The sequence below is a fragment of the Ictidomys tridecemlineatus genome, chromosome 4 (assembly GCF_052094955.1).
Source record: "Ictidomys tridecemlineatus isolate mIctTri1 chromosome 4, mIctTri1.hap1, whole genome shotgun sequence".
In the NCBI taxonomy this organism is placed as follows: Eukaryota; Metazoa; Chordata; class Mammalia; order Rodentia; family Sciuridae; genus Ictidomys; species Ictidomys tridecemlineatus.
Genome location: NC_135480.1, coordinates 142,169,749 through 142,186,218, shown reverse-complemented (window position 1 = coordinate 142,186,218; position 16,470 = coordinate 142,169,749). Strand labels below are relative to the sequence as shown.

The 16,470-nt window shown below is 43.1% G+C and overlaps 1 protein-coding gene across 4 annotated transcripts in view; it reads right to left on the bottom strand.

Moving 5' to 3' along the window:
- The window catches only part of Apba1 (amyloid beta precursor protein binding family A member 1), a 198,299-nt gene that overhangs the window by 57,389 nt on the left and 124,440 nt on the right, over positions 1 to 16,470 (bottom strand). For all 4 annotated transcript variants that reach the window (XM_078047552.1, XM_078047549.1, XM_078047551.1 and 1 more), the window contains exon 2: positions 12,959 to 14,227. In XM_078047552.1, the coding sequence (XP_077903678.1) occupies positions 12,959 to 14,158 (1,200 nt within the window). In that variant the 5' untranslated portion in view covers positions 14,159 to 14,227. The remainder of the gene's footprint in view (positions 1 to 12,958; positions 14,228 to 16,470) is intronic.

The following is a 16,470-nucleotide window of genomic DNA, read 5'->3' as shown; positions in this document are numbered from 1 at the left end:
GCTGGATGGAGCTCATGGAAACCAAACTAGTAGTGCAGCGTTGAGCCAAGCAAGAGGCCAGAGGGAGGCTCCCAGGGCCTTTCATGGCAACGGGAAGATGACTTCGCATTTCTTTCTTACTAAGCTCTCTCAGACTTGCTGGCAGGTCTCTCTGAGTTTACCTATTTATTTAATGTACTTGTGATGGGGTCAAATGGTAGAAAAAAGAGACCTAAAGGATCTGAACCAATTTACAGCTGGAAAATCTACCCCTGCTACCTGGTTTCTTATGCTGTGGACAAGCTCTGCAAGCCAAAGTGGGAAATAGAGAGAGGGCTTCTTTGGCCATTCCCCCCTCTCCCTCATTGTACTTGGGCTTCTGACCACTCTTGCTGGCAGTTAGATTGCACTTACTATAACTCAGGCCTGTCTGATGCAATTCTTACAGCTACCACTCGAGAAAGCCCTTTTAAAATAGCATTGTAGGACATATTCCTTCCTAGTTAACAGCACTGGGCATCTCCTGAAACAATTTTTCTTTCCATTAATAATTTAAAAGAGAGAAAATCTTTGCATCTCGATTCTCATATGTCTAGACTGAACACTTCCTACCATTTAACTCTTCCTTGCTCATGGCAAAGCCACATCTCTATTATCACTCTTGAAAATTGCTTTGGTTTGGATTCAGGAGCCATTCAGATGAGGGCCTCTGAGGCTATTAGAGGTTTCATGGCTACCATGGAAAGCCTGTAACTTTTCCAGTTATTAGCTGCAAGTGACCAGTTCACACAAGATTTAAAAATCACTAGATTATAAGAAAACAAAAACAAATGCTCGGCCTTCTGGAAAAGGTATAGAAAGCATCTACACATAGCACCCTATTGGCACAAGAGAACTCCAAATTCTTCCCCTGGCTTTTTTGTTTTCATTTTTCCTTCCCTTTAATGTTCATTCTGCACCTGAAGCCTACTTAATTATTCACCACCACCTTCTCCATGCCTCATCAATAATGGATAGCGTCTGTGATGGTAAACTGCAGTAGCAAGAAGGCGGCTGAGAGGGGAACATTAAGGAGAAGACGCATAGCCGAGGGAGAGATCAGGGCACCAAAACAGACAGCCTCAAGGCCTCTTCTCTCTGAATGGCACCCCCAGCACCAGCAATACTCCTTGATTCTGGGCTTTGTATTTTTATTTTTTATTTTTTTACATCTTGACACACAAAGCAATGATAATGTTTGTACAATATACTACATCAACTGGAGCCCAGGGGAGGCTGCACAGGGTTAAAGGAAACATGCCTGGTGGCCCAGGTTATCTCCATCCCCAAAATCTAGGGAGATTACCAGCAAACTGGTTGAAAAGCTGCTGTAACCACGAGGTTTTACAGTGGACTTTCTGGCTACTGGTAGCCCCTTGAGAACAATTCACTGTGGGCATGCCTAGTTTTTCAGGAGAGCATCTCCTCTTTTTCATTTCCACAGCTCTCCCTAGTCCCAGTGTTCTCTGGTGTAGCCCTCGTCCCACTTTTGTGCTGGCTTACACATACCTTCCCCTTTATACCACTTTGGCTTCATTCTCCATCAGTCACTGTGGGATCTGCAGACGTGCCTACTTGTCAGCCAGAGACAGAACACATACAGCCTGAGAGCTGAAAACCGCTGGCTGTGGTGGAAGTCAAGGCCAGAAGCTGATGTGCCCTTAGGTTTTAAGCCCAGCAGCTCTTTGCTGGCACAAGCTAATGACAGATACCAAATATGGGAGGCAGACTTCTCAGATGGTCCCCCAATATCTCTACCTCCTGGTATGTACAATCTTGCATAATCCCCTCCCTGGGGAGGAAGCATGGGTCAGTTATTCGTTGAAGCAATAAAATACAGCAAAAGCCATGGGATGTTGCTCTGCAGTTGGGTTAAAAGGACGGTGAGTTTCTTCTTGTCATTAGACTCAGGCCTCCTTGGCTTGCATACTTTATTAAGCAAGCTGTGGGAGAGAGCCCATGTGGCCAAGGTCTGAGGATGCCTCTGGCCAATAATCAATGGGGAATGAGGCTGTTGCCCAACTGTCTTGAGAGGAACTGAATCCTGCCAATAAGCCTGTGCACTTGAAAGCAGACCTTCCCCTACAAAAGCCTTAAGATGTCAACGGGCCACCTAACATCCCAACTGCAGCCTCTGAGAGACCCCGAAGAAAGACTGAGATAATTAGTGTGCATTGCTTGATGCTGGTATGATTGAGGGCAATTTGTTATATGACAGTAGATGATTAAGACATGACATGATCAATGGAAGGGTAACTGATGTGATACAGCAATCTGTATACGGGGTAAATTTGGGAGTTCATAACCCGCTTGAATCAAACTGTGAAATATGATGTATTAAGAACTGTGTAAGGTTTTGAACGACCAACAATAAAAAAAAAAAAAAAAAAAGACATGACATGAGGATTCATATGAAAGCCTCAAGAGCAGAGGAGGCTTAATGGTCTTGCTACAACTCTGAGAAGGACTGGTGTGGACTGTACACTGCACGGGCAGAGCCTTTGGGTGACACTGCTGTACTCCTGGGATCTTATACCATGCCTTATGTACAGGGAAAATTTTAAAAATACTTGTATGAGTGGATGATACATTGTAAGATGGACTTTAAATTTGTGTTTGGGAACACTAGTTATAAATCTAGTTACCTAGAAAAATGAGGAACATTGTAGCTTTTTGGACAGACCCTAGGCCTTAAATAGCAGGTGCTTAAGCTCAAAGTGATTGGGCTCAATTCAAAAGCTTTGTGGTTTTTTTGCATGGCAGATACATATCTCTGATTCCATTCACTTGTCTAAGGAGTGGCTTCCCATCCTTTTCTGAGGTTTGCTTGGCAGAATACACTGGAGCCCACTTCTGCTGTCCTGGCAGAAGATCATGTGCCTCTAAGATTATGCTTCTTCATAAGCTTCTGGGATGTTGAACTAGAAGGTCTGTCTGTCCCCTTTTTCTAAGCAGTTTGAACCATATAAGAGAGCAAAGTTGGTTTTAGAGCCAGTGCTGGGTTGTATATTTTTGCATAGCATGTTAGGAGAACAATCTGAGGTAAGGATGCTTGGGGTCTAGTCTTCTTTAGGCCACAAATACTCACAGAATGGAGTTAACTATTGTAATACCATCGCTCTCCTTCCTAAGAATACATCAGTCAGGAACTGATCCAGCTGGGGAAACCAGGCTCCAAGAGAACACGCAGACATCCTCAATCTATTTACCAGACTTCAGATCCCATTTCAACCCCATCCCTTGCTGTCCAGATCCTGGAAAAGTTCTGGAAAAGTTCTGGCTGGCCACTCCACGAGCCAGTGTAGATCCACAAGAGCAAACCTCTCAGTGCAGAAAACCTCAACAGGAAGCCTTCACAAAAATGGAATCCTCAGGCAGCAAGGCAGTTCTTTTCAGTTGCCCTTGTAAGCTTGACAACACGACCATTAAGGTCAATAGGATAAGAAGCTACTAATAAGTCTTAATGAATTAGTATGTGTACTTGACCTTGGTCAACAGTCTCCTAGCAATAGTAAAAAGAAAAGAAAAATCCATGTTGGCTGCATGCTGAATTCAGGGCAGGGAAGGAGTGTCATCAAGGACTCCAAGCTCTAGATGAAGCCAGGGTTTTTCCTCCACTCTCCTTACTTCATCTTTCTCAAAATTAAAAAAAAAAAAAAAACAAAGAGCAGGTATAAAAGACTACATGATCAGGGCAGGTGTTAACTTGGGCCCCCATTTCCCTCGATTCTGAGGCTAACTCCTACCCTCCTAGCAAGACAGTGGCTGGTTTCTGACTAAGAAGTGTTAGTGCTAAAGTGATTTCCTGCCTCAAATGATTTTCTGGGTTGGTCTCTGGAATGGGGTGTAAGATGTCAGTAAAAAATGTTTTCTGAAGGGGGTTGTACGTGTTGCTATCATCACTAACTAGCAGGTTAGTTTGATTTAATTAGACTAGCCCTGAACTAAAAGGCTGGTGACAGTTCTTTAAGCCTGAAGCCAGAAACCAGGGTCATCAGAATGCATGACCAGGACAGGCAGCATGGTAAGGACCTGAGTGCCAGGGACACTAGCCCAGAGAAAGTAAGGACACTTAGGAACATTAAGGACACTCCTATTCAGTTTGCCACTGACCAACCCCGAATGGTAAGTGAGCTTTGACTCCTTAGGTAACTCACACACCAAACTTGTGATTCTTATTTCACATTACCACAGAGGACTCAACAACTGCAAAGCCATTTTCTCTCATAATTATCTGGAGAAGGAAATCCAATAACTCATTTTACTGTGGAGGAAGCTGAAACCCAAGAGGAAGGCAGGTAACCACCTGAAGGCAATTAATTGTAGCAGGCCAACTATAAAGCAAAGATTTACATGTGAGGATACTGGGCATCACATTTGTGCTATGTGTTCTGAGAGAAGTGTCGGAATAGGATGGAACACTGGCTTTTCACTGAGTAAACTGACAATGAATTACAGAGGCTATAGGTTAATGCATGTGAAAAAAGTGGGAAATAGGATACCAAAGAATAAAGTGTTAAACTGCTAGCTCACAGATTAAGTTGATAGTTTCTTATTTTGACTGGGTCTCAGAAATATATATATATCAACACTCAACCTCCAGAGATCCAGATAGGAAGTTGGAATCCTGGAATCCACATGCTTAAGGAAGGAGGCCTTGACTTCATGGAATGGAATGGGACAGAGAGGAGTCAGTGTGGGATGGAGACCTGTCTGGATAGCAGAAATAGCCCTGGCATGTTTTACTTTAAAGATGATTATGTTTATAGACAAATCACATTTCATAATTACCCGAGGTCATATGAAGTCTATTCTCAGCTATTCCATCTGGGGAAACTGAGGCCACAATGCTTAGCCTGGCCCCAAAGCTCCTTCAACCTATCCCCAAGCCTTATTTATTTTTTTGGTGTCCCACTGACAGTGTTTGACCCACTGAAGAGGTCAGCTAGGCACACCAGGTGGGAGTTGAAGGTCTGTTGTCTCAATGTGGGAAATAGCATGAGAAAACCAGCCTGCTGGACTTTGGAAAGTGAGGAGGTCTTTGTCTAATACAAACGGTCCTCTTTTATGGCTGCTCTCAAGAAAGTAGTCAGCAAAAACTGTTTTTTTAAAAAAATGGATTGAGAAATTCATTTTGCATTAAGAACATGTTGCCAATTATACTGATAATGGGAATAAATTTCATTTTAATGACCATCTACATAGACAAATCACATTTCATAATTCTGCAGGACTACTTGGACCCCAGGATTTAACTGGTTACATAAGAAACTGCATGGGCTACGGTACAGCGGTTCCTCTCTGTGTACCTGCTCTTCCTCCCTGATGCAGTTCCAGTCCACTTATCATAGGAAATATCCAGAGTGCCCAGTTGAGAAAGAGCATACAATTTTTCTAAAGACTCACGGGCAATTTCTTGAGCTCCACTTATTAAGTGAGCTCATCAGACACCTAAACTGTGGCTCTGTGTGTTGCAAATCTAACTGGAAAGTGATAAAATTCTCTCTGGCTAAACTGTCCATTTCCTTCTCTGTTTGCTTGTCTTATTGTTTCTTGGCACAGTTTCACATGTACATGGTCTGGTAGACAATCCATTAAAAAGTTGAGAAAGATTCCTCTTGGGAGTGAGGTCAGGCAAAGAGAAAAAACTGCAGCTTTGATCTTTCCCATCACTTTTTTTTTTTTTTAATTCCACGGAGCACAAAGTCATTGGAGAGCTTGCCTTCTGGTGTGCAGATCAGTGGACAAGTTCTGCTCTGGTGATTCAGATATGGCAATGGTCTGAGGACAGGAGGGAGCCACCTGAGAGGCAGCAGGGTTTGCCTGGTGCTGCATGGACAGATGAAACTCCAAAGGTGAGCTAAGATCATTGGGGGTAATACTTTAAATCTAGGAGGAGAGAGCAAAGGCAAATATCCTCCTATCACCTTTTGTTCATGATTGAAGTGAATCACTTGCTCTTCAAATGAGATTTCAAGGCCAAGCCTCTTTATTTTGAAATCAGCCATAAGATCAATACATCTTTAAAACATTTGCCCCGTCACCTCAGGTCCTCATAGCTCATAGAAAAATGGCTCATTTTTTTTATTGCTGTTGACAATTATGTTTTGCTATATAGAGCATTATGCCCCATTGGCAGGGATGTGACACTTTACTGTGAGTTCTAAGTTATAGAATTGACTGTTAAATCTACCCTGGTAAAAGGCGGCTCTCAAAAACATTTCTTTTAAAGTAAAGACCATTAACCTACATAATTATTCAAATCTGCAGAGAATCAGTGCATCTACACTTGACCTCAGCACACTTTACTCCCAGCAGTTAGTACGTCTGCTGCTATTCTTCCCACGAAGGTTCTGTGGTTTCCAAACGCCAAGCACACGAGCAAGCCGTGGCCTCAGAACACTTCAGGTTCTTTATCATCAAGGTGCAAATCCACTTACCAATTCCAGTTCTTCACCTTAAGTGGCACAGCTCTGCCTTGACCTATTTTTAAAATTTCTTTTCTCTTTCTTCTGCATGTAATGTAATTCAAATGAGAGTGTGCATGTTTAACAGATAACACTGCATGAAATTAAAATGAAAAACTCAGCACACTTATCTTACCATAACACAGTTAATAAACCAGTCCTTTCCTACAAACTGTGCACACAACACGCAGAACTATTTGGTTTCTCTACTTCAAGAAAATAGTAAAATGAGATCATCTCTTTGTAAGATGAGTGATCTCTGTTTAATGATTACAACTCTTTTAGCTTTGTAATTTAAGGCAAAGAAATACACAAATATAGTTCTGTAAGTCAAATAATGCTTTACAGCTTATGGTAAAAATCAAAGCACTTTACCACTCCCCACTCCCAATTGCTTCTAGCACTTTCTTCTGATGTTTACTTCCATGTTGATAAGTAGCAAGTTTATAGTGTCTTGTCTTCATTTTTCAATTTTAGACATTATTTTTAGCTTCTACTATAAATGTTTACAATCTACCTCTTTTATGCTACACATTTACTCATCTCCTCATTATAATTTTTGGTTAATCAATATTCAGTATTTGCATTCTGAAGATTACATCTGTGATTTCCCCAACTAAGCCACATGCAGACTGTTCTGCATTTCTATTGTAATAATTGTTTTTAGTGAGGTACATAATTGTTTTTCAACTTGCTTAGTCTTCTATGTTCTGATCAATAATTTATACAAAACTCTTCTAAAATCATTTGTAAGTCAATCCACACATACCAGGAAATATCTCTGTTCCATTCTCTTTAGAGACCTCTGGAAAGGTTGCTACCATGGCCTTCTACACAGACCTCACCCTAGAGTCTCCTTTCCCATCACCTGGAGGTTCCCTTGGTGTTGCTCCTTGTTTCTTGGATCTCCTAGCTCTTTTCTTGGCTAATGCTCTCATTTGGGGAGAGCAATCCTTTACCAGTTTTCTGAGAAAGGCTACAGAATTTAGTAATTCCAGGACCCTGAATGTCGGAAAACCTCTTTATTCTACTTTCATGCTGATTAGAAATTAGACCATGGAAGATCTCTTGTGGCTTGGAAGAAGGCCATGGCCATCCTGATTCCTGATCACGTGACTCGTTTTTACTTCTCTGAAAGCCTATAGGGTCTTCCCTTTCATCCTTTTGTTCTAAAATTTCTGTCTTTCCTATTTCATTGTTCTAGTCAGGTATACAAGTTGGCATGTCCTTTGGCTCTAGGAAATAGTTTTTCTTAATGTCCCCTTTGTTTAATCTGTTTCTACTACTTCCATCTTTTGCCTTAACTGTTGTATGGCCTTGAAGATTTCAATTTCGTCTTCTATCCTAACGGAAGTTTTCTTTTTAATGTTGAATGATTGCTACCATAATTTTTAGTTTAAGACTTCCCTTTTTTGAAAGGATTTCTTAAAGATGGCACCCTCCTCTAATTTAATGGCTCCCTTGGCTTGTTCTATCTTTGAAGATATTAATTATAAAAGATTTATTATAGTCCTTGCATGCTCTGAGAACTGCCTTAATTTCTCCAAGTGCCTTTTTCCACATGTCTTTCATGTTAAGAGATATTCTTTAAATGTCTGATGATCTTTGGCTGTCCCATCCATCTTTGAGAGTGAGTCCCCAAAAACCCTACTGGAAGATCCATTCGTGGAAGGAGCCTTCAGTGTAGGGGGACCAGGTGGGGATCCAGATGGCCAGGAAATCACAGACATCAGCATCCTTCTCTGCAGGGACCTTCTCTTGTACCTATTTCCCTGGAGAGGAATACTCTCATCTGCTGGGGGATGGGGGCTCCAGATGGGTGGTTCTAAGCCTGACAACTTAGAATTCTATGACATTATTTTTTCATTCATTCATTCATTCGAATCAGTTACACATGACAGCAGAATGCTCTTTCATTCCTTGTACACAGAATTCTATGACATTCCTGCAGTCCCACTGCAAGGCTCTGTGTTCCCCCAAGGCACTTCATTCCCACTTTCAGCTGTGGCTGGCAGCCCCAGTGTCATGCTCCTCTTGTTTACCCTTTCCTTATAGAAGTCACAGATCTCCTGTGGGGAGGAAGAGACCCCTGGCTGGAGAAGGCATGGGGAAGTCTAACGCCTCCCCTGACTGCCTTTCAAAAAAAAATAATCCTCTTATTTTTTTCAGCTACATCCCCATAGTCATGCCACCTGAGGTATCTGGTAACTCATAGATTCCTAAGCCTTTCCAGGGAGTCTACAGTACAAATACTCACAATTATTTGGTAGAACAGAGGAAACAGAAACCTCAGGACTGACCAGCTACACCATGGTAACAAACCACCTCCCAAATCCCCATGGCTTGAAACAACAAAGGTTGCCTCCTCTCTTGGTACATGTCTCACACAGCTGAGGCCCCTCACTGTGGGTGTGCAGGATACCCAGAGGACCTGTACTGTGCCAGAGAGGTGCCGCCATCTTGTGACACCACCATCTCAACAAGAGGCTCTAGGTGTGAAGCACTTAGAGAAGAAAACATGGTTTTTGCTCTTCCTGTCTGTAAGCAACACATGTCAGTGCTCGTATTTCACTCACTGGTTTTGCAGTAAAATTTTAGGAAGCAGGTTGTTTTTCAAAGCATAGATTATTTTTCTTCATATTTTTATAAAACAAGTATTTCCATTCAGTGACCAACATATACAAGTTCAATAACTTATAGATGAGCAATCCTATCTTCTCATTCTGTATGACTCACCAGCAAACAAATGCCAGTCAGCTCCATGTGTAAAGGGCTGAAGTTCAGAAGGAAAGAAAAGTAGTGTTAAAAGCAGACTTGACTTTTAGTTATTATCTCTGGTAAGTGGTAATAAAGCTATTCTTAATTACCTTCTGTTTGCTCCATTATAGTTTCTGATCTTGCCGTTCTGAGAATGCATAGCTTTTGCAACAAGAATTCTACAGTCACTTCTCCAGGTCTGCTGACCATAACCACTGTGGGTCAGCCCTTTTGGTTAAAATTTTATCTTTGCTACTAATAACTGATTTAAAACTCAAGTTCACAGACCTTATGTGGGATAACTTCCCAGATGATAATTTCCCTCCCTGTTATGGTTTGGATGTGAGTTGTACCCCAAAAGCTCATGTGTGAGACAATGCAAGGCGGTTCAGAGGAAAAATGATTGGGTTGAGAGAGTCTTGACCCAATCAGTGATTTAATCCCCTGATAGGGATTAACTGAGTGGTAACTGAAGTGATAGGATATGGCTGGAGGAGGTAGGAATTGGGGCATGGCTTTGGGTACATATCTGTATCTGGCAAGTGGAGTCTCTCTCTGTCTGCCTCCTGGTCACCATGATGTGAGCTGCTTTTCTCCACCACCTTCTCCCACTATGATGTTCAGCCTTATCTTGAGTCCTGAGGAATGGAGTTGGCCTTCTATGGACTAAGACCTCTGAAACTGTGAGCCCTCAAATAAACTTTTACTCCTCTATAATTGGGCTAGTTGGGTCCTTTAGTCACAGCAACGAAAAAGCTGACTAAAACACTCTCCTTTAAATGAGTGGTTCTCAAACTTTCACATAATCAGGAATCTCAGGGAGAATTTATAAAACAAAACAAAAATCCAGATCACTGGGCTCCATCTCAGGTATTTAGGTTTGGAAAGAAAGGGTAGTAACATGCATTTTTTTTTTTTGAGTGGGTACTGGGGATTGAATTCAGGGGCACTTGCACACTAAGCCACATCCCTGACCCTACTTTGTATTTTATTTAGAGACCAGGGTCTCACTGGGTTTCTTTTGCTAAGGCTGGTTTTGAATTCATGATCCTCCTTTCTCAGCCTCTCGAGCTGCTGGGATTACAGGCATGCGCCACTGCGCCCAGCTGTAATTTGCATTTTTAACAAGTACCTTCCAGCTAGACATCAGACCACACTGCTTTTCATGATGGCTTTCTATTTTCTACATCAGTGTGCATGGAATGAGCATTCAGTAAATATTTTTCTGATGCTGAGGTGGAATAACACCATCAAAGGGTTAGCAAATGAAGGTCCTTCTTATAAATATGGAATGGCAGATGAAATACAACCCATAAATTCAAATGGCTTTTTTAAGGGGAATATTTTAAAATCCAGGTTTTAGGTTTTGCTTCATATTAAGTATTCATAACCCAGTGAGCCCACTCACCAATTCCTTAGCATCAAGTTGAATTTTTTTCTCTGATAGCATGGGTTCCTAAAGCATCATTCAACATTCTGTAATTAATTCTGCTTAGAATGAAACATCATGCAAGACAGTGAAGTTGTCTTCCTAGTTCAAATGAATAAAAACTGTCTCAGATCCTACACAGGCTGTGCTGGAGGCACAGCATGAAGCTCCTGGGGTCACATGGTTAAGGTCATTTCAAGGAGTTGGTGCAACTGAGGAAGCTTATAGGAGAGGCTAGCACCTGGACCAGATGCTTCTGCAGCTTCTTCTCTGATGGTTTTCAAGTTTCTAAAAGGATGTGCAACCCAGCCTCTTGCCAGCTCCTTACTTTTGAAAATCTGCTCAATTTCCACCTCATTTGCAAAACGCTTGCTGCAATCCCTCCTAGCTGTAAGAAACCCAGAGACAGCTGGAGGTCAAGGAGAATGCTCCATGTGAGCACACCAGTTTTTAACTGACTCAGAAGCCTACAAAACAGAGGAGATGCTAGGCATGTCTCAACCTACCCAATGCTGCCCCCTGGCTGGGGAGGATGTAGCTGCCTTCCCCATGGGTTTCCAACCTTTACTTACAAGGTGCTAGATTTGCAGTGTAATCAGCTGACAGCACACACTGACTTGACCAAAGCAAAAGGTGAATGATACTGCTGTAGCCTGCACAAACCTTTATATATTAGAAAAGGTGAACATAATAATGTTCATAACAAAATAATAATTTTTCACTCTAAAGGATATACCGAGAAACAGCCTGATACAATCGTAAATGCAGAATTAAATGAAACTGAATTTAACCTCTTGACCCTTCTTTTACTCCAAGCTCTACTTTTAAATGAAACTGCTTAAAAATTACCCAAGAGGATGGAAAAGTGAGAGTTGGAGCAGAAAGAATCTTTATAGCAAGGTAGAGGGGCAAAGGTTAGTCTTCTTGATTTATTTTGAACAGATTGTGACACCCAAGCTTGCCATATTATCAAACTCCTTAGGTATTTTAAGAATGGAAAATAAAATGTTGATAGAGGCAACAATAGCTTTGTGTAGGTCTTCACAGGGAAGTAAAAATCTAGCTTTAAATAAAAAACATGTCTTCTATGAGGTGGGCACGATGCCCAGGTACCACCAGAAGTGAAATTAGCACTTATTGAAAACCACAATGAGGCAAAGAGTGGGAAACACACACACCTGCAGAAACCCTGGCCAGAAAGGGCTCAGAAGGGTTTCCAACAAAGAGGCCATAATGCCTGACCCAAATCTTTAAGGGATATCTTTAAGGCACTGGTTCCCCAGTTGAGGTCCTGGAATCAGCAGCATCACCTGGGACTCTTTTAGTGACCATGCTGATATTTAGTTAAAAGCGCTGCCTAGAAAACAGGGAAGATTAAGACCCATCTCCCCTCTGGTCATTGTGTGTTCTGGGAAAAAGTTTACAGCAAAGAAACCCCCTTCCCTAAATGACTTGGATAAGTTTCTCAGATGACTCTTGTTGACAAGGCCAGGCATGAACCCTCCAAACTCCCATTCTTTGCCTAATAAATGATTAGCTGAACTGTTGATTAATTAGAATAAAATGCTTGTTAACTTTGGTTAAGCTTCTTTCCTTCCCCCAGGTGCCTCAACTTTGGCCTGCATAAGCACCTCCCCCCAATAGGCTGGTAGCATGTTAAAATTATTCTCTGATCTACATTTAGTTAGGCCACCCTTTCATCCCACTTCCTTACACCTTTCTTTCTAGCCTTACTCTTCCCTGCAAAAACAAAACCCTTTGGTCTTAACCTAGAAAGGTTTACAGATCTTAAGGTTGGAGGTTCTCCTGTTGCTATACCCCTCACCACCCGGCCCCCTCACTGCCATCCTTTTCTCTCCTTTGCAATAATCCTTTCCAATAAAATTTCTCTTTATTCTATCCAGGCTTGATTTTCATTTGTTATTAGAAATGCAAATTCTTGGACCCATCCCAGAACTTCTGAATTAGCAAATGGATGGTGGGGGCCATTTGTCCAGGAATCTGATTCTCAACAAATCCTTTAGGTACAGTTTGGAACCTAATGATTTACAGCAATCCTGCTGTGGATCTGATAAATTTTTGGAACCCCAATTCCCTCCCGGTGTCGCTTCATTGACCAGAGCTTGCGTGCAAGCTGTTTGAGGGTTACCATGGAAGGGTTCTTAGCACTCGCACAGCCCATTTATCCCATGACCTCGTTTTCCCATTATGTTCAAGGCCACAGAGCTTCCATCTCTCCTCCCTTCCTCACGCGGAACTGAGCCAGCCAGAACCCTTGCAGACTTACATCTCCATCCACCGGCCTCTGGTCGTCACAGTCCCTGGTGGGGCTAATGTCCTGGCGCATCACCCAGATGGGCTCTTTGGGCTCGTCAGGGGTGTAAGGCGAACGGATGGTCCTGGTTTTCACCTCCTCGATGGCCTCCTTGATGTCCTTGATGGCCAGAGAGATGGCATCCCTCTTCTCCTTGCTGTACCGCTGCCCTGCCTCGCCACCGGCGGTGCTCGCTGCCCGCTGCTGCCCAGCGGGTGTCTGCTGACCAGGGCTGTCAGGACGGCCCCCACCGGGAGTAGGGGCGCGCTCCAGGTCCTGCTCGGCCTCGGGCATGTCCTCCGACGCCTTGTCGAGGCTCTGCGAGCTCATGCTCTGCTTGACTTCGGCCACAATCTGATCGATGTCCTCCTCCTGCTCGTAACTGTCCATGCGCGGGTAGGGCGCAAACTCGGCCTCCTTCTCAGGGCTGTCGGACTCACCGTCGGAGCGCTCATCGTAATGATGCAGCCGCGCGCCCAGGGCCTCCTGGCGGTATGCGGCCGCTTCGTCGCGCTCCTGCTCGTAGAGCCTCAGGCCGTCGCGCGCGTCCAGCTCGGGCGCGTCCCCGATCTCCTCGTACACGTGCTCCTGCAGGCCGCCGTAGTCGGCGTAGGGCTCCGCGTAGGGCTCGTCCTCGCCGCGGTGGAAGAGCCGGTGCGTGTAGACGTAGCCGGAGTAGGCCGCGTTCATGGCCTCCTCGTGCTCCAGCGAGTGAAAGTGCAGGTGGTTGGGCAGCGCGCGGCGGTGCGTGGCCTCTGCGTGCTCGGCCTCCGCCTGCTCGGTGTACTCCTCGGCCTCCGGCCGGTACTGCACCGCGTAAGCACTTTCGTCCTCAGGGTCCTGCGCGCGCTCCGCATCGTAGCCGTCGCGGGCCGCGGCGATCACGTCGCCCTCGGCAGTGTCGGTGTGATTGTGGAAGCCACTCTCAGTGCTGGCGGAGCGCGCCAGGCACTCACCGCGCTCCTCCTCCTCCTGCTGCCCAAGCTGCGCGCGGAGGTCCTCGACCACACGCCCGCGCTGGTGGCGGTCCGCATAGTGCTGCTGCTGCTGCGGCGGCTGCTGCTCCTCCTCCACTTCGGGGCGCTCCAGGTCGGCCTCCACTGACTCGTTGACCTCCCCACCTGCCGCCTCGTCGGTCACCTCCACCTCCGCGGAGCCCTCCAAGTGGTTCATGGTGGGCGTCGTGGATGGCTGGGAGAGAGGCTGGGCCTGCTCACTGTGCTCTCATTTTGCTCCAAGGGGCTGGAAAGACAAGAAGGGGAGAGGCTGTCACGTGGTTCAAATTGTAGTTTTGAACACAGAGATAACCATAAAAACAGCTGCTATTGATCCCTTCTGAATGTGGGTCAATTAAAAAATGATTGCAAATTTAAGTTCAGTCTGACACTACATAGCTCATTTTCTTCATAGCACACACCATAATTTGTAATTACATATCTACTTTTTAAATTGCTTATTGGCGTTCTGCCTTCTCCACCCTCAGACTGGGAGCCTCATGAGCATTTTGTTCTTGTGCATAGTATTCAGGTTCCATTTCTGATGTATATGAATAAAGAGTACTACTAAATTGAATGGGCCAATTGACACATTTTCCATCTGCTGAAAGATAAATCTCTCTAAATTAAGCTAGGATCCTCAGTACTTTAGAAGCAATTCTTTAAATTTCAAGTAAAACTAATCTTGAAATCTTTTTGAAGCCTTTGCTGTCAATACTATTCTGAGGGATGTTATCAACCATCAATGGGAATACATCCTGGCTGTCATTACTGACTATGTTATCTCAGGCAAATATTAGTTTTCTGGACCTCAAGATGAGACGATCTCATTTCCTGAATGCAAGATATTAACCGCTATTGCATAGGGGGAAAAGAACTCCATGGTACAATAAGTTTGGGAAGTTACAGTTGGCTTGTCATTGTGAATATTCAGGAAAAAGATAAGAAATGTTTCCCTAACTTTTAAATCAGGAAATACTTTTTCCCCCTAGAGCTGGAGTTGTATCAAATTCATTTACAGAAATATTAACTAGCTTGTTTTTAATACTTCCCCCATATGCCCTGAATCTAAAATTCTATGATTCTATGAATTGATAATAGCTGGAACTGGATTACATGGTTGATTTTTAGAAAGTATGGGACATTTTCTTTTTTACTTCTAGAGAAACTTGAAACTATAGACATAGATTTGGGTTCAACCTCTATTATTTTTAATCAAAAAATAGTTTAACAGCATAATTTGTGCAATGGAAACAGACACAGGAATATAAAGAATAAAAACAGAAACAAAAAGCAAAAACAAAACTAACCAACCAACCAGGGAACCAACCCACAAAAAACTCAGGATCCTTGGGATTTTAAGACATTTGGGATAAATGGTTGAAAAATATATGTGAATTTTTCTCAGTCTTCTTTTGGAGAGTCCATCTTATACATGGAACATGGACAGGAAGTAAACTCCTAAGTGTAATAGCATATAGCTATATAGGTAGTATATACAGCTCACATTCTATATAGGTAGTATAGTGCAGTGTTGAGTTCTGTATTAATAAGAGTGACCAATTAAGGGACAGAAAACTAAGACCTGGAGGAGAGGAAGTCAGGGAAAGCTTTGGAGAAACATAATACTCTGATTCAGAAGGGGGGTGGAGGATGGTATTAGATGCAAATGGGAAGTACATTTTCATATATTCTATAAAGGTATGTAAAAGAAGAATGGATATGAGTGGAAGAATCTAATCATAATGGAAGAACCTAATCATGTCAATATAGCTATAGACAAAAACTGGAGGATGTGGAGTTAGAAAAAGGGACTGATAGTATGCTAACATGGCCGACGAGGTACAGCAAATAGACATATTGACATGAATTATACTCCACCCAATTCCCCACCATAACCATAACAGTTTCCCTTTAGACATTCATGACAAGCCAAGTAGAAAAGCAGACCATTTTGAAGCAGAAATATATCCCCCCATCCCATTCTTTTATGGAACCATCTCTAACTGTTGCTCATTAGAAGAAAACAATCATGGTTTACCAAAGATGAACAATCCTTATTGCTTCTCTACTCAAAAAAGAATTCCACTTCAAGTTACTCCCAGCCTGTTTTGAAAAATTGTGGCTTCCTCTCATTAATCCCTGAGAACAGTGACTGCACCTTAAGTGTAAGAAGTTTCCCCGAAGCAGCTATGCATTATCATTCAAACCTTGATAGATAATTCCCTGAACAAAAAAAGTCAAGAGCTGGTACTGAAAGACACCTGCTTAAATGGTCTCTACACAATTCTGGAAAATGCAAAACACTGGATTCACTGCAACACACAGATAAGAACAGTGTTAACTCAGTTTCCTTTATAAAGATTCTAGAAAAGACAGCAGATACAAACTAAAAGTACACTTACACCTTAGTATACAAATCTGAGTTTAATGAACACATGGCAAGTGTTCACAGAAAAGGATAATGAACATACTACCAGCTTCTCTGGG